The 25597-nt window shown below is 42.6% G+C and overlaps 1 protein-coding gene across 1 annotated transcript; it reads left to right on the top strand.

Moving 5' to 3' along the window:
- The first annotated feature begins 773 nt into the window (after positions 1-773).
- VCPIP1 (valosin containing protein interacting protein 1) lies at positions 774-21984 on the top strand. Its single transcript, XM_073679396.1, has 3 exons — positions 774-3551; positions 11423-11509; positions 14310-21984. The coding sequence occupies exons 1-3, from the start codon at positions 908-910 to the stop codon at positions 15137-15139; spliced, it is 3561 nt and encodes a 1186-aa protein (XP_073535497.1). The 5' UTR covers positions 774-907; the 3' UTR covers positions 15140-21984.
- Positions 21985-25597: the final 3613 nt, after the last annotated feature.

Raw genomic sequence — 25597 nt, 5'->3', positions numbered from 1 at the left:
GGAGGGCATATACATAATCAGTATGGAGGGCATACATATAATCAGGATGGGGGGGGGCATATACATAATCAGGATGGAGGGCATGTACATAATCAGGATGGAGGGCATATACATAATCAGGATGGGGAGGGGCATATACATAATCAGGATGGAGGGCATGTACATAATCAGGATGGAGGGCATATACATAATCAGTATGGAGGGCATACATATAATCAGGATGGAGGGGCCTGGTCAAACTCTTGCACCGGGCCCATCAGATGATAGTTACACCACTTCAGTCATATAATGCTGAGCCCTTATTACAAGGTCAATTCATACGCTTTTATAGCAGACTCTGCACCATTTCCTCTATAACAACCCCATTCACATCAATGGGTCGCAAACATTTCTACAACACAATCTGCAGGGTGGAAATCCGCCCTAAAGCATTACTAGCGTTGCACTTTGCAGTGTGTGAACCATGCCCGAGGCCGCCGCAGGCAGAGACACCTGTAGATGACACAGCCTAACCAAGCAGAAACAATAACAGAGTCCTCGGCTCCTCCCACCGGCTGTCATCCAGCCCCTCCGCAGCCTATGAGAAGCAGCACATTGCTTACCCATCCACGGGCAGAGGCTTCAGCTCCACTTCCGGGTGTGCTTCGCAGTGCATCCTGGATGTTGTAGTTCCCCGACTGCGCAGAACATAGCGTAAAGCCGCTCTTAAAACTACAACAACCGTGATGCTTAGGCTGTCCAATGGGCGTGGTTTCTTGTAGAAGGGGCAGTTACGTCTGTCAACGGCTCCGACACAGAAGGGGCGGAGCTGCAGCTGGCCGCGATCGGGGGTTGTGCTTCCGCATTGGAGACCGTTGCTGGTAGCAGGGCCGCCGGAGGATGAGCCAGCGGTGAGCGGTGTGTAGCCATGTCTCAGCAGCCTCCTCAGTCCCCGGCGCAGGCGCAGCAGAGGAGGAGAGATCGCCGCATCTTTTCCGGGACCTGTCCGGAGCCGAAGTGCAGGGCCCGGCTGTTCTTCCCGGCTCAGGGCTCGGCCAGTATCGAGTGCACCGACTGCGGCCAGAGACATGAGCAGAGGCAGCTGCTGGAGGTGGAGGAGGTGACGGAGCCGGACGTGGTGCTCCACAACTTGCTGAGGAACGCCCTGCTCGGGGTGGCGGGGACCCCCCGGAGGAACACGGACATGGTGAAAGTCATGGGGCTGTCCAACTACCACTGCAAGCTGCTGGCCCCCATCCTGGCCCGCTATGGGATGGACAAGCAGACGGGCAAGGCCAAGCTGCTGCGGGACATGAACCAGGGGGATGTGTTTGACTGCTCCCTGCTGGGGGACCGGGCCTTCCTGATCGAGCCGGAGCACGTGGACACGGTGGGCTACGGGAAGGACCGCTCCGGTAGCCTGCTCTACCTGCATGACACGCTGGAGGATATCAAGAGGGCCAACTGCAACCTGGAGTGCTTCATCCCGGTGCACGTGGATGGCGATGGCCACTGCCTGGTGCACGCCGTGTCCCGGGCGCTGGTGGGCAGGGAACTGTTCTGGCACGCGTTACGGGAGAATCTCAAGAAACACCTGAAAGAAAACCTGGACAGATACAAAGCCCTCTTCCATGACTTCATCGACGTGGCCGAGTGGGAAGACATCATCAACGAATGTGACCCGTGGTTCGTACCCCCGGAAGGTGTCCCGCTAGGTTTACGTAACATTCACATATTCGGGCTCGCCAACGTCCTTCATCGCCCCATTATATTGCTCGACTCCCTGAGCGGCATGCGGAGTTCTGGGGATTATTCGGCAACTTTCCTTCCTGGATTAATCCCGGTGGAGAATTGCAAAGGCAAAGACGGGCATCTGAATAAGCCGATCTGCATCGCCTGGAGCAGTTCCGGACGCAATCATTACATCCCCTTAGTTGGTATCAAAGGGGGTCCTTTGCCAAAATTACCCTTGAAATTGCTCCCCAAAGCCTGGGGGGTACCACAGGATTTGATCCGAAAATACGTGAAGTTGGAGGAGGATGGGGGTTGTGTTATTGGAGGAGACAGAAGTCTACAAGACAAGTATCTGCTGCGACTGGTTGCTGCTATGGAGGAGGTGTTCATGGACAAGCACGGCATCCACCCCAGCTTGGTAGCTGATGTGCACCAATATTTCTACAGGCGGACTGGAGTCATTGGCATCCAACCTGAAGAAGTCACCGCTGCCGCTAAGAAGGCAGTGCTGGAAAATCGCCTTCACAAATGCCTCATATGTGGGGCACTATCAGAACTGCTGGTTCCTCCAGAGTGGCTGGCACCGGGTGGCAAGCTATATAACCTGGCCAAGACGACGCATGGCCATTTGAAGCCGGATAAGAATTACAGCTTTCCCCTGAATAACATAGTTTGCTCTTATGATGCCGTGAATGATATTTTAGTACCTGACTTTACTTTGAGCAATTTAACCAGTTGCAATTGGTGTCGAGGGAACTCCGTGCGCAGAGTGAGGAGCGATTCGTCCATTGTGTATCTGGATGGAGACAGAACTAACACTAGGTCTTACGGGGGAAAATGTGGTTGTGGCTTTAAACATTACTGGGATGGTAAGGAATATGACAACTTGCCTGAAGCCTTCCCTATAACACTAGAGTGGGGCGGAAGAGTCGTTCGCGAAACCGTCTACTGGTTCCAGTATGAAAGTGACGCCAGTCTGAATAGTAATGTCTATGATGTTGCAATGAAACTAGTCACTAAACACTTCCCAGGGGAGTTTGGCAGCGAAATTCTTGTACAGAAGGTGGTGAACACCATATTACACCAGACGGCCAAGAAGAATCCTGATGACTACACCCCTGTATCTATAGACGGGGCTCACATTCAACGAGTGGAAGATATCAAACCAGAACAGGAGTCGGACTCCCAGTTACCAACAAAAATCATTCTTACTGGCCAGAAGGCCAAAACTTTGCACAAAGAAGAGTTAAACATGAGCAAAACCGAAAGGAAAATTCAGCAGAACATTTCAGAGCAAGCGTCTGTAATGCAAAAACGCAAATCCGACAAGATTAAACAGGAGCAGAAAGGACAAGTAAGATCGTCCTCTCCTGGCACAATCAGAGATGATCCTTCATCAGGGCCTTCAACTCCTACAAGAGCGCCTTACTCCCCAACCTCCTCCAAAGAAAAGAAAATCCGCATAACCACCAATGATGGCCGCCAGGCGATGCTTACCCTGAAGTTCTCAACAACGTTCTCTGAGCTTCAGGAAGGAATAGATAAAGAGTTGGATATCCCTCCTTACTTACAGTGTATTCGCTATGGATTTCCTCCGAAGGAGCTTCTACCACCAAAGGATGGCATGGCGAACGAACCTGTGCCTCTACAACATGGTGACCGAGTGACTGTAGAAATTTTAAAGGCCAAAGAAAAAGCAGTCCAGCATACGTCTGCTCACTCGGTCCATTCTGTCACAGATGAGGATTCGACTGTCTCTGTGAAGTCTGTTTCTAAGGAGCTTCAAGACCAGATTGATAAGGAGATGTACTCCTTGTGTTTGCTGGCAACCCTTATGGGTAAGGAAATGTCACTTTTTCTTGCATGATTTACAACTTTTCACGCTCTTCTCTAATATTTGGGTAATATGTACTGGACATACAAGTGCTTCTCACTAAATTAGAATATCATCAAAAAGTTAATTTATTTCAGTTCTTCAATACAAAAAGTGAAACTCCTATATTATAAAGAGTCATTACAAACAGAGTGGTCTATTTCAAGTGTTTATTTCTATTAATGTTGATGATTATGGCTTACAGCCAATGAAAACACAAAAGTCATTATCTCAGTAAATTAGAATACTTAATAGCAACAGCTTGAAAAATGTTTTTAAAATCCAAAATGTTGGCCTACTGAAATGTATGTTCAGTAAAAGCACTCAATACTTGGTCGGGGCTCCTTTTGCATCAATTATTGCATCAATGCGGCGTGGCATGGAGGCGATCAACCTGTGGCACTGCTGAGGTGTTATGGAAGCTCAGGTTGCTTTGATAGCAGCCTTCAGCTCGTCTGCATTGTTGGGTCTGGTGTCTCTCATCTTCTTCTTGACAATACCCCATAGATTCTCTATGGGGTTAAGGTCAGGCGAGTTTGCTGGCCAATCAAGCACAGTGATACTGTTGTTTGTAAACCAGGTATTGGTACTTTTGGCAGTGTGGACAGGTGCCAAGTCCTGCTGGAGAATGCAATTTCCATCTCCAAAAAGCTTGTCGGCAGAGGGAAGCATGAAGTGCTCTAAAATTTCCTGGTAGATGGCTGCGCTGACTTTGGTCTTGATAAAACACAGTGGACCTACACCAGCAGGTGACATGGCTCCCCAAACAATCACTGATTGTGGAAACTTCACACTAGACCTCCAGCAGCTTGGATTGTGGCCTCTCCACTCTTCCTCCAGACTCTGGGACCTTGATTTCCAAATGAAATGCAAAATTTACTTTCATCTGAAAACAACACCTTGGACCACTGAGCAACAGTCCAGGTCTTTCTCCTTGGCCCAGGTAAGATGCTTCTGGCGTTGTCTATTGGTCATGAGTGGCTTGACACAAGGAATGTGACACTTGTAGCCCATGTTCTGGATACGTTTGTGTGTGGTGGCTCTTGAAGCAATGACTCCAGCAGCAGTCCACTCCTTGTGAATCTCCCCCAAATGTTTGAATGGCCTTTTCTTAACAATCCTTTCAAGGCTGTGGTTATCCCGGTTGCTTGTTCACCTTTTTCCACCACACTTTCCTTCCACTCAACTTTCCATTAATATGCTTGGATACAGCACTCTGTGAGCAGCCAGCTTCTTTAGCAAAGACCTTTTGTGAATTACCCTCCTTGTGGAGTGTGTCAATGACTGCCTTCTAAACATCTGTCAAGTCAGCAGTCTTCCCCATGATTGTGGAGCCTACTGAAACAGACTAAGGGACCTTTTTAAACGCATCGGAAGCCTTTGCAGGTGTTTTTGTTAATCTAATTTACTGAGATAATGACTTTTGTGTTTTCATTGGCTGTAAGCCATAATCATCAACATTAACAGATATAAACACTTGAAATAGATCACTCTGTGTAATGACTCTATATAATATGAGTTTCACCCTTTGGATTGAAGAACTGAAATAAATTAACTTTTTGATGATATTCTAATTTAGTGAGAAGCACCTGTATGTTAGATGTACAGTGTTGCATCTCCCCACTGCCTTCACCTGACATGCACCTTCTCTGGCTGTAGATCAGATCCTCTGCCAGTAACCTCCTTCAGTACATTGGTTTGCTTCTCGACTCCTGCTTTCTATTTGGATGATGCATTTCCTCATACTTTGTTTTAGGAGAGAGGATCTGCTTTTTTGTTTCCAAATGAAGTATACATTGATGTGCAATTTATTAAGAGCGATATTTTTTAGTGCCGTTCTTAATATAAAGTCTGCTGGTAAAAAATCTGCCTAATTTATTAGAGAAGCACTTCCATGAAACTTCTTATTGGTTAAACCTGTGTAAATATAGTGTAGGTGCGGTAATTTATTTACTGATTGCTGTCTTCTCTGGTATCCAGGGCTGCTCCATTGATCTTCTGGCTCATGTGACTTCAATTCCGACACGCCAGATCACACCGAGTTTTATGTGAGCTGGAATTCATTTTTACAATGTAACAATGGAGTATTGTCCTGATTCTCCATAGACTTACATTATAAAAACTACTGCGGCTCACTCAGACGCTGGTGTGATCTGGAAAGTCGGAATAGAACTCATATGACCTACAAGCGGACTGGAGTGGCGCTGGAAATCTGAAAAGATGGTGAGTGGGCCATGACTGGTCTGTCCGGATGTCACCGGACTCCTGAAGCCTGTGATTGTCTGGCCACCTTAGTGGCCTGGACTCAATCTCTGATGGTGAAAGAAGGGGAGTATACCTACCTTTGTTGGGTGACAGTGGCTGCTCACCCTTCTGCAAAGATCTATTTATTATATTTAAGATTCATAAATTTGCCCTGATGGACACATGGGTACAGTACAAGCATTAGTCCTCAGTCTTGTAAGGGGCCGTACATCTGTGTCCATCACATTCCCCAAACCTATTAACACCTGGTAGCAAACTGTAAAAGGTTCCCATTGAATGAATAAGCAGAGGTCTTCAATCCCAGGAGGAGTTTGTACAAAAGGTTCAGAAAATTGTACAAATGCTACTAATCATTGACCTGTGTACACACGTACCACTGATAGCTGATGAATGAGCAAAATGCAATAGTTTGTGGTCCCTAAAATTGTTGACAATATGCAAACTGCATAGGGACCGAACAATCTTATTAAAGCACCCTCCAGTGTTTATTTATTTCATCCCTGGAGCGGTGCCACTAATCTACGTTCCCTGACCCTAGTCTCATACTTACCAGCCGCCGTCTTCAGCTCTTCCCAGCTCCGCTCTGATCCAGATCCACCATCTTGTGACCTCAACTTCTGACTGGCCAGTAGTCAGAGGTAACGGTCACAAGCTCTCAGTGTAAGTCTATGCAAGAATTGTTTTGGCACCGTTCTTTCTCTCATAGTCTTACATTGAGAAGTGACTTGCGGATTGTTCAGCAAACACTGGAGCCAATAAACAGATCACAATCTGCAGAAGATGACCAGAGCATAGCCGAGAACAGCAGAAGATGGTGGCTGGTCAGTATGAGACTAGGGACAGGGAAAGTAGATTAGTGGCACCACTCCAGCGCTGCAATAAAAAAACAAACACTGGAGTGGTGCTTTAATGTTTGTTCCCTATACAGTTTGCATTGGCCCATGAAAACTCTCAGTTGTTAAATTGTTGATCAGCGCTCGCTCGTTATGGGCAAGACCTTTTTCTTGTAAGTACGGTTTTACTTTTCATAAACAGAAACAAACATTTGCTAAAACCCCTTAAAGAGTACCTAGCGCCAGTCTAAGGCTGCCCTTTTTATTTAAGGAAGGAGTGGGCAGCCTCTAATGGGGAGGTTTTTTTTTTTAAATAAAACACAGATTGGTAGTTGCTCTTTAAAGAGGACATGTCAGTAAATAGTTTTTCCCATGAAATAACAATTCTGGGGAGTCGTTAATTAGTTCTGCGTTGTCATTCCTGTTATACCTCGTGGAAATGAATTGCAAGTAAATTGACAACTGGCCTTGTCAAAAGGGTGTGTCCCTACCGAGATTGACACATTCACAACTGATCAGATAGTGTTAGTATCACACTCCCACCCAGTAACACCAAATAGTCAGTGTATTCATTAAAGGGAGTCTGACTGTTCAAACCAAGCACAGATGCTTGGTGCACCATGATGGGGCCAATCATTTAAGTGTATCTTCCTACCTGCTTGTTTTTGTTTTTCCTGTTATTCTGTGCTGAGACTTCCTTTAATATCTAGGAGGAATAATGAAGGAACAACAAAATTGAGATCTAAGACAAGATACTCCTGGATTGTGTTATGAGGAGCTCCGGGCTGAGAATTCTGCAGGCACTCTACAGAATCGTGACAATGTGCATTACACACACTATCACGATTCCCCTGTATTCCCTGACTGTCACATGACCGTATGTGATTTGTATGCTTGCCTTCACATGCCAACTAGACTCATCTGACTTCTCAATAGAAGAGAACTGTGAAGTGCAGGAGTCTAGTCGGCATGTGACTACATATAGTATTTAAATCCTATACATCCGGTCACTTGACCATCGACCCGCACGTGGAATACCGGGAAATCGTGACTGTATATTATACACTGTCACAATTTGTGTGACTGCAAACTTTTCGATATCACATGGACAATGCCTTTAAATATGTAAAAGGGAAAATAATTAAGTCTTTTCATTGTGGCATTTGTGAGGCATATTATAAAAATGTATAGTACATACATGTAGGATACGTAGTAACGTGCAGATCAGCAGTGGATTTTCCAGGTAGATCATCTGTGTGTTGCAGTAGCACAGGATACAGAGTCTCATCCTCTCGCTGTGGAAATATGACAGCGGATGAGATCAGCAGTCATGTGTGAGAAGACCCCCCTCTAGGGTGATGGACAGATCCTGTGTTAATGAGCCAATTGCAGGGGTCCCTCTACTGTCAGGGATCTGGTGTGATGGAGCTTTCCACGTCGCCATTGGTGGGAGAGGACGGCGATGGTCTTAATGAGTGAGAGCTGCTTGTCTCTGTTGCTCTCAGCTCTGGTTAAAAGGCTATTCCCGTCCTAAAAAGTGATGAAGTATTGATGGGATAGATGATACCTACTAGATCCATGCTGTTCTGTCCGCTAAAACAATGGACTTGGGTCTTCTGTACGAGTCGTGCTCCATTCACTGACTGTCTCCATCAGTCCTTTAGATGGGTCAATCCAGGGTGTTAAGTGACTGCCAATTTGCCACATGCAGGCAGATTGGAGTTGGTTTACTGGCTCGTTTACACAGACCGATGAACGATTGTTATGCTCATTCGCCGGTAGATTGGAACAATCTTTCCTACAAATGCTCGTTCTCCAATTATTGTCTAAATTTGTTTTAAACAGTGTCCGTAAATGAGGGGCTGCTGATTGGTAGGAATTTGGCAGTGGAGCACCTTCTGGTCTAGCAGTAATCGCCTATCCCATGGAAACTTGATAAGTTATGACTGGAATCGAGAAAACAGAACTCTTTATTGAAACAAATGAAGACATGGATGCAGGGGAGCGGTCACAGATGGGACGACGGTCGTTTCACGTTCAACCTCGACCCGTTGAAGCGTTGGCTGGTTGCGAAACGGCTGTCATCCCATCTGTGACCCGCTCCCATGCATCCGTGTCTTCATTTGTTTCAATAAAGAAGAGTTTTTATGGGATATAAGAGTTCCACCCGTTCATCTGTTTTCTCGATTTCACAAAGACTTTGTTTTCCCGGGTGGAGCACTTATTGCTCCTGAAGTCAGCAAGCTGCAATCATTTCCAGGAGGCTGCACTGAGGTACGCCAGATTGAATGGTGCAGGTGATTTTCTGCTTTGCTTATGACTAGAATACCTCTTTAAGGGGTTGTTAATTATTATAAGGTAAAGGTTTTCTGGAGGTTTGTTTTTCTCCTTTTCTACCATAGGGATATTAGAATTTGTACAAGCTGCACATACTCTGTCAGATGCTGTTTTCTGCATACAATCTGTGTGCCTGGAACAAGGAACGACTGACCAGAGGTGATATAAAGTCACCCAGCTCACTGCACACTACTCTATTTTATTATTGCCAAAACTGAAATTCCCCAAAAATTCAGTGACATTTGGGAAAAATCAGTGAAAATTAGTTTCCGAACGGCAAGCAACTGTTAACCCCTTCCTGCTTTGCAACATACTATCACAACAAGACAAAGACAGCGTGAGGTTCTGTAGTAGTATTACTGGCCAGTGATGATTGCAGCACAGGCGCTTTCTGCAGCGGGGCCACTTGTATAATAACTCTTAGCCAGGAGCTGAAATCTGGTTGCCACCAGCAAATATTCAGATTTTTTCATAAACAGAAAACTTTTGTCCTCAGTGGTATCTGTAGACTTACTCTGCTCACATATGATTTGCTACATGTGTATAGGATTTTCAAAACCTTATTCACTAGTGCTCTGTAAATTACGCATTTTAGGTGCTATATCTGCAACTGATCCGCTACGTGGAAATATGAAATCTACCTTTTTGTGTGTTTACAAGCTTCCAGATAAGTAATTTATAAAGAGCCCCACCATTTTTATAATTAAAGTTTTAAAGGGTATCTGTCAGTGTAATTTGAGAGCCGCACGATGTAGGGGCAGAGACCCTGATTTCAGTTTTATCATTTACTGGTCTGTATGTTTTCAATAAAATCAGGAGATTATCACTACAGGACTAGGTGTCTGGTCCCACCACTGATTACCGCATTTCTGTCAATGTACTCAGAAAGCTGCCAATCAATGGTGTGGGCGGGATTACACAGGGCTCAGCATTCAGAGAACTGCTAGATCTGCAACAGAGAAAACTCAATTCTGTCATAACTGCTGCACTCCATCGCTAGAATCCATCGCTAGAATCAGGGGCTTTGTCCTTCATGCTGCTGCTGTCTGATTACATAGCAAAACCCTGCAGACAGATGCCCTTTAATCTGGCCCCAGGATTGGTGATCACTTTTAGATCGATGGGAGTCTGACCACTGGACCCTGTCTCATCAGAATGGAGCGATAACCGTGGTTTTACAATGTCATTACTTATCTTGGGTATAACTGATAACTTTTAATGTCAGAAATAACTCATGACTTTTTGTGCAAATGTGGGATTTCCAGTTCTGAATGCCACACTTTACCCTTTAGGCTTTCATTGCTGTGATGGTAAATTAGATGACACTATTCATGTTTGGGATGTATAGTTAAAGGGCCCGATACATCAAGATTGACGTTGTTCACACTGGTCTTGATGAGGAGATTGTCTGTCTGGAGTCGCATGCTAATCAGGAGTGTTGGACGAGTGGCATACATCTCTGCGTGCGCCTTTGCCACAAATCTTACTCCGGTCCCTGTTTCTTCATAGCGCAGGGAAAAGAGAATAATTTACTGGGTAGAAAGGCAAAATGAACAATTGTACATACACAGTGCTGTATAATATGAGCAGATAGTGAACGCTGACGTGCACTACATGGGGGAGTTTTCTATAGTGGATGATTCTTTATAACGTGTACGGTCTGTTATCTACTCCGACTTATAAGAGCAGATGTTGGGATATGATTAGTAGTTAGTGACTCACGTTGAAGGCAGCTTCATCTTGATAAATTCTTTCATTTTATTTTTAGTTTCATTTCTGATTTTCACCGATGTACTAACATGCATTTCCTAAGAGTGAGAGAAGGCTGCTGATCTCCCTGTGGGGCCCTCAGATAAGTTTCCGGGGTGTGAGCCCTCTCCTCACTCCGGGGACACCTTTTGCACTAATTGGGCAGTACCTTATTTCCCATGTCCATCAGGAGTCCCGGGGATGACTGCGCAGCTTTATGCCTTTTTAATCTTATCGCCATTATTATGTGCATTATCCGCATTCAGTTTTTCTTCATTATTGCAGTAAATCATTTTCCCTTCTGGCAGTCGGGGTACTGAGTAGATCACTAGTAACAAAGGCCGATGCAGAATGTGATTCTTTTTATCCTTTGTCTACATTGTGACTCTGTAATCCCTTTTTACATTACACTAATGGAGGTGATACTGTAGAGAAGTCTTGATTATGGCGTCTTATGGCTTCCTGGAGGGGGACAGGAACCTCATAGCGTCACCAATCGTCTGGGTAATTGGGTAATTGCCCAGAATCAGATGATGAATGGCAGAAATATGTATGATGCTTGTAATCGGCCTCTGTTTCTTATTGATAAGTAGGAGTGTCTCATTTTTGAGTTTTTTCACTTTTCTGAATTTGTGTGCATTTTGTCTTGCAGGAGAAGATGTTTGGTCCTATGCTAAAGGCCTCCCTCATCTGTTCCAGCAGGGTGGCGTCTTTTACAATATCATGAAGAAAAACATGGGTGAGACCTTGTTAGAGGGATATTATCTCCTGACTGCTTATTCCAGAGCTTACAGAAATAAGATGTATACAATGCAGGTAGTTACTGCCCGGTCTGAGCTTCGCTCGGTGGATGGCGCCAGAGCTTGTCTGTTTCCTCTAGTAATTGCTGTCCTATGAAGTTTTTAGTAATGCATATAAATAAGTGATTTTTTTGTAGCAGATTCCACTTGGAAAATCATGATTTAGATCCCAGTGCAAGTAAGTTTTACAAGTATCTGCATTTATAACCTTTATAATTGTCAAGAAATGCAATAAAAAATGAGGCTCCGCTATAAAAATGGATGCAGAGGATTTATTTATTTTACTCTATCTACCGCCAATAATTTTGCAGCACTTTACAGACATCATCACTGTCCCCGTTAGGGCTCACAATCTAAATTCTCTATCAGTATGTCTCTGGCATAAACTGGAGGAAACTGATATTGTCCTTGGTGGGATTTGAACCCAGGGCTGCAAAGTAACAGTGCTAATCAATGAGCCACCATGCTTTATTTATTTCTCTATAAAGAAAGTCTGTCAGAGTAAGCATAAGGTCTGCATCTGCTATTCCAATGTATCTAATCTTCTAGTTTTTCATTTTACTGATCAAAGTTTTAGGAAACTAAGATTTGTAGCGTGTGTGTGTGTGTGTGTGTGTGTGTGTGTGTGTGTGTGGTTTTTCTTTTTTTTTTTTTTTTATTGTTTGTGGTTTTAATGTAAAAATTAGCATTGGGGATGTATTGTTCTGGAACCCGCCATCCTCTCACCCTCCTAATCCTTCCTCATCTGTATACTAAAATGCAAATATAGAAGGAGATCATCTACGTATTGATGTCAATTCAATCCAGTATTGTCTTTAAAAGGGTTATTACCAACTTCACTAATGGGTATTGCCATACAGTGCTTGTAAGTACAAGTATTTTTGCAATTTATTGCTTCTGAAAATTCTCAGCCGTTCTTGAGATTTTAACACTTTTTTGTTTTGGTGTTTCTTTGGAGACAGACCACCATTGCTAGACAGCAGAACACAGTGCTTACAAGATCTTTTCTGTTCATCACTGCTTTGAAGCTGGCCAGGATCACTAGAGCATGCTGTTGTCTCCTAATCCCAGCCAGCTTCAGAGCATTGTTTACAAGCTAGGCAGCAGTGGAGGTCGGTTTCCCAGGCAACAAACTCTAAACAAAAGTTTTAGTATCTAAAGAACGGCTGCAAACTTTATTAAGCAGTCAATTGCAAAAGTACTTGTTTTTTCAAGCACTATCCAACAATAGAAAAATATTTAGATTTGAGAGTCCTCAGTGGTTGATACCTTTTGTAATGGCAAACTGAAAAGATAGTAAGAAATTGCAAGATTTCAAGACTACTCAGGCCTCTTCATCAGGTATAGTATAACATGAAATCTGAAATAGTATCTACCTGTGGCAAAACATTTTTGTCTCCCTGATCACAACACCACGGACATGAAATTACTGATATTAAAAGGTAATTTCAAATCTCAGAGAGACAGACGAGTCTGGGAGTATAAACTTATTACATCCTTTCACACACTCAATGCTGGAATGAATGTGTCGCATGGATTTATGTCATTCTACATCATCTACGTAATGTGCACTTAAGACCTGTGGGGTCATCACAAAACTCAACCAGATCCCAATCACCGAACAATAAAAACTTTCACAGTCCTTATCTATGAACTGCTCTAATATTTATGGCCACAGCTGTTTACCCCTCTCCTACACTCAAAGTTCTGCTTCACTTCTCTTGTCCTATCTATTGCATTTTTTCTGTGTCCTATTGTGTATAAATATGTGGCTCTTCAGATTTTGTGGTATACTATGCCTGATGGAGAGACCTGAGTAGCCTCGAAAGCTTGCAATTTGTTACTATATTTTCAGTTAGCCATTAAAAGGGATCAACCACTGAGATCTCTCAAATCTAAATATTTTTCTATCTACTGGCTAACACAGTACAAGAATATATATTTTCTCTGTATCCAACAATATCCATCTATGAAGATGGCAATAACACTTTAGCTCATGACACTGAACACATTGGCATGGAACTTGCAGGGCTGTGGAGTCTGAGTCGGAGCCCATTTTGGTGGAGTCGGTATAAAATGGACCAACTCCGACTCCTAAAATATATAATAAATTGGGTACAGTAGTTCAATGCAGTTTGTGGGGAATATTTTTTTCATAAGAATTTGGGAAAGTTATGAAATATCCTATAAATGTCTGTCCTGTTCCTAATCTAAGGGTCTAGACTTTTAGCCGAGATTAATCTGTGCTGCAGTAAATTTAGCACTTAAACATGAGCCATGTATGAGGGAGTCGGTGTCGTGGAGTTGGTGGCATGAAAATTGAGGAGTCGGGGGTTTGGCTTACTGACTCCACAGCCCTGCATGGAAGCACTCCTTCCAAGAATGAGCTAAAGAAAAAGAGCCTTCAAGTGATTGTTCAGTTTAATAGCTTAACTGCTGAAAATGAGCAGAAGCGCTACTCTCCTCTGAGGCTGAAGACTGGCTCAATAAAAAGTTTGACTTGGGCTATTGTCTTGGAGGAGAGTTGTGCTCAGCTGAGAACTTCTTGGTAGGTGATGGGATCACAGCAGCTGAACTCCACCAATCAAAACCTCTGACATGTCAAAGGTTTTCAAAAAGTTTGAGTTTATTAAGTAAAAACTTTTTGTAAACATTATTACAGATATTGAGTATGTACAAATGGAAGACTTCATGATCATTTTAGTTAAAATATATATATTTTTTTGTTTCTGTTTTTAGGAGTAGTTGATGGAAAGCACTGCACATTTCCGTACCTACCCAACAAAACCTTTGTTTACAATGCGGCTGAAGACCGGCTAGAACTGTGTGTGGACGCAGCAGGCCATTTTCCCATTGGCCCTGAGGTTGAAGATCTGGTGAAAGAGGCAATGACTCAAGTGCGTTCTGAGGCATCTTCTAAGAGCAGAGAGTCTAGTCCTTCACATGGACTGATGAAGCTTGGCAGTGGTGGGGTGGTGAAGAAGAAGTCCGAGCAGCATCACAATGTCACAGTCTTTCAAGGCAAAGGGCACTCTCTAGGAACAGCCTCCACAAGTCCGGAACATAACCAGAGAACCAAATCTACGGCTAAGCCCAGCTCCACACCCAGCCTCAATAGCACTGCGACCTATTCTGATTCCTCGTCATTTATGTCCACATCCAACGATGGGGAGCTTATCAGAGTAGCTCCTGGAGTAGTCACTATGAGAGATGGTCGGCAACTTGACCCCAATTTAATTGAGGCCCAGCGTAAAAAATTGCAGGAAATGGTTTCTTCCATTCAGGCTTCTATGGATAAGCACTTACGGGATCAAAATGCGGAAGCATTAACCGGACCTGATGCTTTGCCTCGTAAAGGAGAAATGCTTACCTCAAAGCCTACGGGCAGCCCTTCTAAGGGGAATGTCGACACGACTGTAGCGCCTGCTAGTAATATTGGGGGCTCTATAGCAACATCCATATCTGTTAGACCTAAAGTTCAGTCTGCAGTTTCTACAGATGATCCAGAAGAGATGGACAGCCAGGACACAGAAATAGCCCATGTAGCTGAGCCTATGGATCATTCATGATTAGCAAAGGGTTTGACAGCAAGGAACGTACATAAATATATATATACATATAAATATGTAATAACATGGCTGGGCCACCGTTTGGAATAGTCCTTTAAAGAATTCATGTACATTCAAAAGTATATTAAACGCCTTTTCGCTGCATGAAAATGTGTGTAATTTGGGGGAATAAAAGCTTTTCCATGGTTATTTTAGCTTTTAAAGGATTGAAAATATCTGTAAAATGAAGGGTCTGTGCATTTTTCAATGATCTCGCTGCCATTGATGCTGATGGGAATATCCACTGCTGATATTCACAGTCTGAATGTGATGGTGACAGACTAGAACAGTAGTACGCTGCTGACTTGCCATCACTTGTGAGTTTGCCTCCATATTAAAGAATCTACAGCCATTGTGGAAGGAGAATTTGAGCCCGGAGTTTATATGTATGTGCTTTACTGCCTTTGTGACACCAATCTCTGAGAACATCGTTTTGTCTTAAGCGTATAGTAGTTAGCGCCTTGTTATACGTGCAGTGATCTGGCTGTGCGCGCGAGAGTAAAGATTTATGTCATATAGTAAAAATAAACCTCATGAATCACATCTTCTTGAAAGCTTGAATCACAAGCCAGAGTGCCTCAGTTAGCTCAAGAGGGCCTTTACCGAAAATCCAAGCTTCTGCTGACCAAAGTGAATGCGCCTAGAGACATTTTCGGGATAGAATTAGCGGGATAAAATGTTTTGTAAGTTCCTTTTGGATTGCGTGCATTGGAAATGTTCATGTGTTTCTTTTTTCCAGCTCTTATGGTTGCTATAATTCTTGTGGATGATAGAATAAGAAATGTAACCTCACTAGACATTTCCTTTACTCGCTGTAGTTTATGAAGCAAATGGGTCATTGCAAAATATGATCAGTGGCTTTGGAGACCAACTACATGGCTTGATTACATGTGACATAGGTTTAATAAATTCTGAGCTTTAATGAGTGTAAAATTCAGTAAGATTTCTCGTCTAAGTAACGGAGTTACAATGTGTGCTTACCTGGGGTTGAGCAGTGGCCTTGCACACATGCCAGTGGCAACTGCCCGAGATGCCCAGCTTGATTTCTCATCAAATACAATCAAATCTAGCTAATGATCGAAGATAAAACAAAAAAAAATTGTAGCATTCTTCCTTAATTTCACTTTATGGCTGATCTACTCGGACTACCTCTTCTTAAATACTATGTTCCCCAGTGTGAATTAAAAATAACAGATACACTCCTCCTGCATCAGTGCCGTTCCAGCGACTCCCAGTGCTTGCGTGACATAACACATAACATAGATATCAGCGGCTGTTAATGGGTGGCTTCACTCACACCTCCCTTGAACAAACCTCTGACGTCTCAGATGGAAGTGAGAACAGCAGCCTATTAGCGGCCGCTGATTTTCTGCGACGTTCACATGGCATAACGTCATGTGAGTACCAGGGCTGTGGAGTCGGTATGAAATGGACCGACTCCAACTCCTAAAATATATAATAAATTGTGTAAAGTAGTTCAATGCAGAATGTGCTGAATATTTTTTCATAAGAATTTGGGTTATGAAATGTCCTATAAATGTCTGTCCTATTCCTGATCTAAGGGTCTAGACTTTTAGCTGAGATGAATCTGTGCTACAGTAAATTTATCACTTAAACATGAGCCATGTATGAGGGAGTCGGAGTCGTGTCATGGAAATTGAGGAGTCGGAGGTTTGGCTTACCGACTCCACAGCCCTGGTGAGTACCGGGAGACCTGACGCCAACAATGCTAGAGCAGGTAGAGTATCTTTTATTTTTTACTATGGGAAACATAGTATTTAACGAGTTGTCCAACCCCTTTAATGATTTAAGGATATTCTCCTCCAATAGCTGTCGGCTAAATGCTCATTTGGCTGATTGCTATTCTCCCCATGCAAATGCATGCTTGGACCCAGCAGCAGGTTCGGACAACATTGGTCTATTGTGCATGGATACCTCTTTTCTGCAGTTATGGATGTGGTTTTCAGATCTATAGAGCTAGCTGTCTGCGTTTCCCCTATTCTAGTGTGATAGATCGGGGGGTGAGAGGCTGCAACACTCCGACCTCCGCTGCTTCGCCTAAACACTGATGTCTAGGATGAGTGAATTCTGATTGTGGAACACGCAGAGGTCCGTGTTTTACGGCCCATAATACAGACACTATTTTCAGTTTTTTTTAGTAGCTTTTGTAAAAGAATCCTGCAGTTAGTATTTTTAGGACTAGATTTAGTATTTGGTTATTTGTATCATGAGCCAATTCTGTCGGGGGCGACTTCAGAATGCTCTCAAGTTTTATTTTTTTTTATACTGATTATTCTTTTCTTCTTTTTTTTTTTTTTTAGGCTTTTGAAATGCACTTTCTGCACCATACATGGGTCTCCTGACCTGAATTCTTCCGTCTCCTATATATGAGTCTGTTGGGTTTGGGTCAGGAGACTCTCGGCTGGATTGTGTACGAACCGTGAAAATCTGACTCTTGAAACTGATTAATAGCATCTAGAACAATGAGTTATTGAAGTGTTATAGGTTAGCAAATATTTTTAGGAAATTTCAAATGATTACTGTTTGATTTGGACTTTATCTAGATCCCATCAATTACTTCATTACTTCAGATTGTAATTTTTATTTTGTAATTGATAATGGTAAAGACATTTACAGGTATAGACACTGTAGGAAATATTCTCGAAGTATAAGCTTTTTTGTTTGTTTTTTTCCTGCCCAAATCCATTCCATAATTGAAAGTCAGAGAGCCTATATTTACGTTCCTGAAACCCTTCACATTCCCCGTCGATGGAAGTAATGAAAATAAATAGTATTTTCAGGTCTTCCTAGATTAGTTTTTCTTTTTGGCACCAGTTTGATGCTTGTTTGTTAATCTCGTTAATGAGTATCTTCATCCTCATATCAGATAATGATATGTTGGTTCTGTGAGGATGCCTACGTCCTGACGAAGGCTTTTGGATTGTGACATGAGTGCAGCATTTAGTATAAGGTAAAATAGTGTCAGAAGATCCTTTTCCAGGGGTTGTCCGATCATGTCCTTTGGATTCAACAGAAGTGTCTGGTAGCTTTCTCTAGAACACGGATCCATCGTTGCTTCGTGAATGATGTAGATAGGACATGTGTCCTGGGTTGGAATAACCCTTTAAGCTTTCCACCATTACTTTAGTATTATATTCTGACATTGATGTTACCAGAAGAACTTCTGTGCTTGCCTGACAACCCTCCATGCCTCTGATCTTGCACTATAGGGTTGTCGTAGGAATGCCGTGTTTTTGTTTTTTTTTAAAGCGACCTTTAACATCTTTTCCTACGCTTTTTTTTATCTGTGCTAAGAATAAGCTTTGATCTTCCTGCTGCTCCTTGAAGTTTCCTTGCACATGTAATTTGCTGTGTGCACTTTGGCTCTGTTCACGTCACTTTTCTGATGTGCGTGTGTCGTATAAGTTAGGAGCAGTTGATGGCGTATAGAGTGACGAGGCCATAAATTTTCCTTATCAAAATGCACTATGCTCATCTTTACAAGGGCATATATATGTTTCTCAGATCTCGAGCAGACAATGGTATTTTCAGTCCTTGTTTGATTCAACAATATCGAATCACACTCTGACCAATGTTAGTCTATGGCACCGTGCACATGTCCGATTTTTTTTTTTTTTTTCTCCTCTGTCAGAGGAAAAGATTGCAGCAGATTTGCATCAGATATTCGGATCGCACTCACCATACAAATCAGTCAATTGAAATCCAAGTTCGGTCCAATTTTCACATACAAACAGAATTTTTTCCCCACCTTCTCATCCGAGAAAATTGGACAATTGGATTGTACTATGCTCATACTCTGATCAAACTATGATTATCATAATCTATTGGATGAGAGCGAATCAGGTGGTGTCTCCTAGCCTTCGTGGACGCCATTGGCACACGTGTAATTACTGTTTAGGCAGATAGCTTCATCACGCTTAATTCAGACATTGCCTTTCAATGAGCCTTAATTTCCTTGTGCCACTTAGCATTTGGGTATTGTCACCCTAGAAATTGTATATTTTCGGTCACATATAGTTCATTAAACAATGAGGCTTTAAAGGTGTGTTACCACGTGTGCAGTGTCCGCAGGATGTGATCGCTTGGGGGTCTGACCGCTGAAATCCTCACCATTTACAGGAATGGGGTCCCGAATCTCCTGTTTAAATGGAGCGTCCGTGTACAGGTTATAAGTTGTAATCTTAGTATAATACCTTCATGAGCCTTGTGAGAGACCTGCAGTGATGTCTTAAGTGACATTATTGCAGCCAAAAATATATACTATTTTTTTTAGTAAATTTTCTGGTGCAATAATGGCGAAGAGAAGAACTAAGTAATGCTGGATCCTCTCATTATGTATTTATTGCAGAACTTCAGATGTGGGATCCTCATTGAAAGTAGCAAAGCATAGATCAATGTAACTCAATGAGTTTATACTGAGTTTTTGATGTGGATTTTTCCAAGTTTTTTTTTTGTGTATACAGGGAACGTTTTGATTCCAAAGTCAGATTTGGAGGTTTTGGTTTTTTAGCAGAAACACCTGATGAATTGACATGTTCTGTATAGAGAAAAATAGCATCTCTATGATGCTAATATGGGCACAAAAATGCACCCGTAGTATACTCATATACTGGCCCTGTCAAGTCAATTCACTTGTCAAACGTCTCCTTGTAGAGATGCTGTAGAAAAGAGAATTAAATTCACATACAGTATATTGTTCTGAAGAGATCTTGGGGGGAGGCTGCCTCGTCAAAGCACTTTAATAGACAAGCACATCATAGACATTAAAGAGGCTGTCCACTACTTTAGCATTGATGACCTATCCTCCAGGATGGGTCATCAATGTCTGATCGGTTGGGGTCCAACACTTGGCGCTCAGATCAGATTAGCTGCTGGTTGGAAATGCTCAATTGTGGAGCTGTTCCGTCTTCTGATGGAAGCAAGGTACTACACATCCTCCTCCTATTGATTTGAGTATGAGGTGGATGCGCAGTACCAAGTCTTGACCACTACCAGAAGGAGCAATTGAGCATTTCTGGCCGCCAACACCGAGAGCGGCTGATCGGCGGGGGTGACGGGTGTAAGACCCCGACAAGGATAGGTCATCAATGCTAAAGTAGTGGACAACCTCTAAGCTTTAATATTAGCACATCCATCACTTCATATGAAGTTACTGTGGCTAGATGCCAGTCCTGCATTTGTCAGGCATGTGTGCCACAGGAGCTTACTGCAGTGATGGGAACTTTGTAAAAAAATAAATAAAAAAAATGCAAATAAATTTATTGCGTAGCCATTGGATATGCCATGAGTATATAGTAGAAGCCAATAGGATCTGCATTGTTGAGTTGCGTGCCGTTGCCCGTGGAGAGGTGGTCGGGATTCACAACTCATTTGTATGGGAACTCTGATCTGTATCTACTATTCATTTATGGCTTTATCCTGTGGACATGTACAAGATGGGAAAACATCTTTAAGTTTCACGAGTTTGAGGTTTGCCCATGGTGAGACCCCTTTTTATTTAATGTCATTCTAACTTTGTATGTATGGAATATTTAATACATTGAGGCATGGAAATTCATTTAGGGTTGGATTTTATTTTTCCCTCTGATAACACAATGATGACCTGTCCACCAGTCCTAGTCATGTATAAGCCGTGCAAGCGAAGAGGCCACAACCTAGTTGCTTTTGGTCAGTTGCTCTACTTGAGGTCATGAGTCTTCTCTACTAAGGTAGATAGTGTCTGTAACTGAAGTGTGATTTTATTTTTATTTTTTTTTGGGGGGGGGGGGGGGGTTGAAAATGAATGCACATGTTAGGTGTCAGTGGATGGAAACATTTTTCAAAATGGGTCCTGATTGAGGCCTTGTTTCTTAGTGCGTCAATGGACACATCTGACTTACATGCAACCACAGCATAAACCTCTTCACCCTTTAGTGGGAGTCTGTCGGCACCAAATAACCATTCAACCCAAGTGCACCCTTGGAGTCGCCTGTGCTTGGTTTGTCTGGTCATTCTGTGCTAACAGACTCCAGACTGATAGCTTCTACCTATAATGATACACTGTAACAAATCTGTCAGCCGTGGGAACAAACTGGTTGTGTTTCCAATCATTGATCACAGTCAGAGTTCTTGAAATTAGAGAGGAGCTGAAATGTAAATGACATTTCTCTATAACTTTCCCTTGTGATGATCACCATGATCTCTTCTATGGTTTCTTATAAAGGTTTATGATTGTGTTTCTTACTGAGTAGAGTAAATCAGCACATAAGATATTGAAAACACATGCTGGAAATTGCCACCATTGTGGTTTCCAGCGCACATGAGTATATGGGATGGAGACATTGCAGAGTTTGTGCTGCTGCGTTTTAGGATCCAGATGAAGGGTCTTACTGTGAGTAAATTATACAGACCTATATTGCCTCAGATTAGCGTAGAGCTGTACATAACATGGGAGAGAACATGCTTCCAGCCATTGGAAGGCTTGTACATTGTTGTTGTATGGTTATTTTTTATTTCCTATAAGGAGCACTTTAGAAGGGAGAATCCGAATCCAATGTGTAGATAAACTCCTGTACATTTATAGAAAGACCTTTTGGAGGAGTTAGCTCTCCACCTAGGATTTTAAGCATTTTTGTTGCACTGGCTTTTTCTTCAGCCATCGATTTGTTTTGTGATTGCTGTGCTATCTGATTTTTTTATTTGTAATGTAACAATAGTGTATTATAATAGTATATAGTGTACTATATTACACTGACTGTACAGTATTTCAAGTTGGATTGCTCTATTAAACAATGTTAAGTCTACAAGAGGAGCGCTCCGTGTCTTATTCCTCATGGTACACGGCATTTATATGCCCAATATGGCGCCGCACACCTCCGGCATCGGGAACATTTCAGGGAGCTTTGTCTGCAGTTATACTGCAGAATAATCAAGCTATGTCCTGTACCTTTATTCATCATTATCTGCTTTTATTTGTCATATGTACTATCTATCCACTTGTATAGTGCTGGAAAAGAGATTATGATCAAGTCCCCCCCACCCTCCTCCAGTTACCATATATTGTAATCGCAGGGGATCTGCCCCCCCTCCCCTCCCCCCCCAGTGTCACCCATGTCATCCAGAAGTATTGTTGGGGGCGGCACAGCTTTAGCTGATGGAATAGACCTTTATTTAAATGTGTATAAGCCATTGTTTATATCACATTTATTATGCGTTGCTTATATGGTGCCATCATTTAGAGACATCATCACTGTCCCCATCGGGGCTCACAATCTAAAGTACTTTGGAGATGAAAGTGGATATAAGACCCGCGCTGAAGAGGATCCAATGTACGATAGGAAACCGGATGCGGTTTAATTTATTAACGCGTTTCGAGGTGATAATACCTCTTTATCAGGACAAACCACAATGATCACCTCGAAATGCATTGACAAGACTGCAAATCTGTCAGCCGTAGGAACAAACTGGTTGTGTATCCAGTCATTGATCAAAGTCAGAGTTCTTAAAATTAGAGAGGAGGTGAAATCCAAATGACATTTCTCCTCTATAACTTTCCATTATGATGATCTCCGCCCCATGAGTTGCCTCTTCTATGGTTTTTATAAAGGTTTAGGGATCACCCATTTCATCCAGAAGTATTGTTGGGGCCGGCTTTGCTTTAGCTGATGGAATAGACCTTTATTCAGACATGTATAAGCCATTGTTTATATCACATTTATTATGCATTGCTTATACAGTGGTGGCCAAAAGTATTGGCACCCCTGCAATTCTGTCAGATAATACTGTTTCTTCCTGAAAATGATTGCAATCACAAATTCTTTGGTCTTATTATATTCATTTAATTTGTCTTCAATGAAAAAACACAAAAAGAATTGTCCTAAAGCCAAATTGGATATAATTCCACACCAAACCTAAAAAAAGGGGGTGGACAAAAGTATTGGCACTGTTTGAAAAATCATGTGATGCTTCACTAATTCGTGTAATTAACAGCACCTGTAACTTACCTGTGGCACCTAACAGGTGTTGGCAATAGCTAAATCACACTTGCAGCCAGTTAACATGGATTAAAGTTGACTCAACCTCTGTCCTGTGTCCTTGTGTGTACCACATTGAGCATGGAGAAAAGAAAGAAGACCAAAGAACTGTCTGAGGACTTGAGAAACCAAATTGTGAGGAAGCATGAGCAATCTCAAGGCTACAAGTCCATCTCCAAAGACCTGAATGTTCCTGTGTCTTCCGTGCACAGTGTCATCAAGAAGTTTAAAGCCCATGGCACTGTGGCTAACCTCCCTAGATGTGGACGGAAAAGAAAAATTGACGAGAGATTTCAACGCAAGATTGTGTGGATGGTGGATAAAGAACCTAGACTAACATCAAAACAAGTTCAAGCTGCCCTGCAGTCCGAGGTTACAACAGTGTCAACCCGTACTATCCGTCGGCGTCTGAATGAAAAGGGACTGTATGGTAGGATACCCAGGAAGACCCCACTTCTTACCCCAAGACATAAAAAAGCCAGGCTGGAGTTTGCCAAAACTTACCTGAGAAAGCCTAAAACGTTTTGGAAGAATGTTCTCTGGTCAGATGAGACAAAAGTAGAGCTTTCTGGGAAAAAGCATCAACATAGAGTGTACAGGAAAAAAAAGAGGCATTCAAAGAAAAGAACACGGTCCCTACAGTCAAACATGGCGGAGGTTCCCTGATGTTTTGGGGTTGCTTTGCTGCCACTGGCACTGGACTGCTTGACCGTGTGCATGGCATTATGAAGTCTGAAGCCTACCAACAAATTTTGCAGCATAATGTAGGGCCCAGTGTGAGAAAGCTGGGTCTCCCTCAGAGGTCATGGGTCTTCCAGCAGGACAATGACCCAAAACACACTTCCAAAAGCACTATAAAATGGTTTGAGAGAAAGCACTGGAGACTTCTAAGGTGGCCAGCAATGAGTCCAGACCTGAATCCCATAGAACACCTGTGGAGAGATCTCAAAATGGCAGTTTGGAGAAGGCACCCTTCAAATATCAGGGACCTGGAGCAGTTTGCCAAAGAAGAATGGTCTACAATACCAGCAGAGCATTGAAAGAAACTGATTGATGGTTACTGGAAGCGGTTGTTCGCAGTTATTTTGGCTAAAGGTTGTGCAACCAAGTATTAGGCTGAGGGTGCCAATACTTTTGTCTGGCCCTTTTTTGGAGTTTTGTGTGAAATGATCAATGATTTGATTTTTGCTTCATTCTCTTTTGTGTTTTTTCCTTGCAAGCAAATTAAATGAAGATAATAATACCAAAGAATTTGTGATTGCAATCATTTTCAGGAAGAAACTGAGTATTATCTGACAGAATTGCAGGGGTGCCAATACTTTTGGCTACCACTGTATAGTGCCATCATTTAGAGACATTATCAGATCTGGTTTCCTATCGTATGTTGGATCCTTGGCAGCGCGGGTTTTGTATCCACTTTCATCTCCAAGTTTGCTTACTATCTGTTTGGTGGAGCTACAGCAGCCATCTTTACTTAAAAGCTAATAATGGGGTTGAGACTTTCACCCACCCCCCATTTTACTCTTTGTAATCCGGATAAGACCCTATTGCACTATTTGTCATTCCAGTTTTTATATAAACACAAATCTAAATTCCTTATCAGTATGTTTTTGGAGTATGTGAGGAAACCCCCACAAGCACAGGGAGAACATACAAACTCCTTGCAGATGTTGTCCTTGGTGGGATTTGAACCCAGGACCCCAGCGCTGCAAGGCAACAGTGCTAACCACTGAGCCACTGCACATAAAATCCATTCAACCCCTCCTGACATACCAGTAAAATGATGATTGTTCTGTCACAAGATGTGCCGATGATCACAGGAGCTTGACTGGAATTAACAGCGGTGAATAGACACACCCTGGTACCGGCTGTTTAATACCTTAGATACTGAATTCAATAGTAATTAAAAAAATTAACAAGAAGTATAATGAAAATAAAATAACAAAAAAATCTTGTGCCATCTTAATTTGTACTCGAATGTTATAAGCAAATTTATATGTATGAAGATTTTTCAATGGAGTTTTTCGCTGCCAACATAATATTATTTATTATTATAGCGCCATTTATTCTATGACACTTTACATGTGATAGGGATATACATAGCAAAAACATTTACATAATCTTAAACGAGTCAGCGACTGGTACAGGAGGAGCGAGGACCCTGCCCGCGAGGGCTCACAATCTACAAGGGATGGGTGAGGATACAGTAGGTGAGGGTAGAGCTGGTCGTGCAGTGGTATGGTGGAGCGGTGGTTACTGCAGGTTGTAGGTCTTCAGGTTTCTTTTGAAGGTTTCCACGGTAGGAGAGAGTCTGATATGTTGAGGTAGAGAGTTCCAGAGTAGGGGGGGAAGCACGGGAGAAATCTTGTATGCGATTGTGGGAAGA

Source organism: Phyllobates terribilis, unplaced genomic scaffold (genome assembly GCF_046119375.1).
Source record: "Phyllobates terribilis strain yellow unplaced genomic scaffold, ASM4611937v1 Scaffold_4__5_contigs__length_816908805, whole genome shotgun sequence".
NCBI lineage: Eukaryota > Metazoa > Chordata > Amphibia > Anura > Dendrobatidae > Phyllobates > Phyllobates terribilis.
The sequence above is the reverse complement of the archived record's forward strand: the minus strand, read 5'-3'. Positions and strand labels throughout refer to the sequence as shown.

Coding starts and splice junctions, on each gene's coding strand:
- VCPIP1 (XM_073679396.1), top strand. CDS start 908: ATGTCTCAGCAGCCTCCTCAGTCCCCGGCGCAGGCGCAGCAGAGGAGG. Junction 3,552..11,422: donor TTTGCTGGCAACCCTTATGG/GTAAGGAAATGT, acceptor TTTGTCTTGCAG/GAGAAGATGTTTGGTCCTAT. Junction 11,510..14,309: donor TATCATGAAGAAAAACATGG/GTGAGACCTTGT, acceptor TTCTGTTTTTAG/GAGTAGTTGATGGAAAGCAC.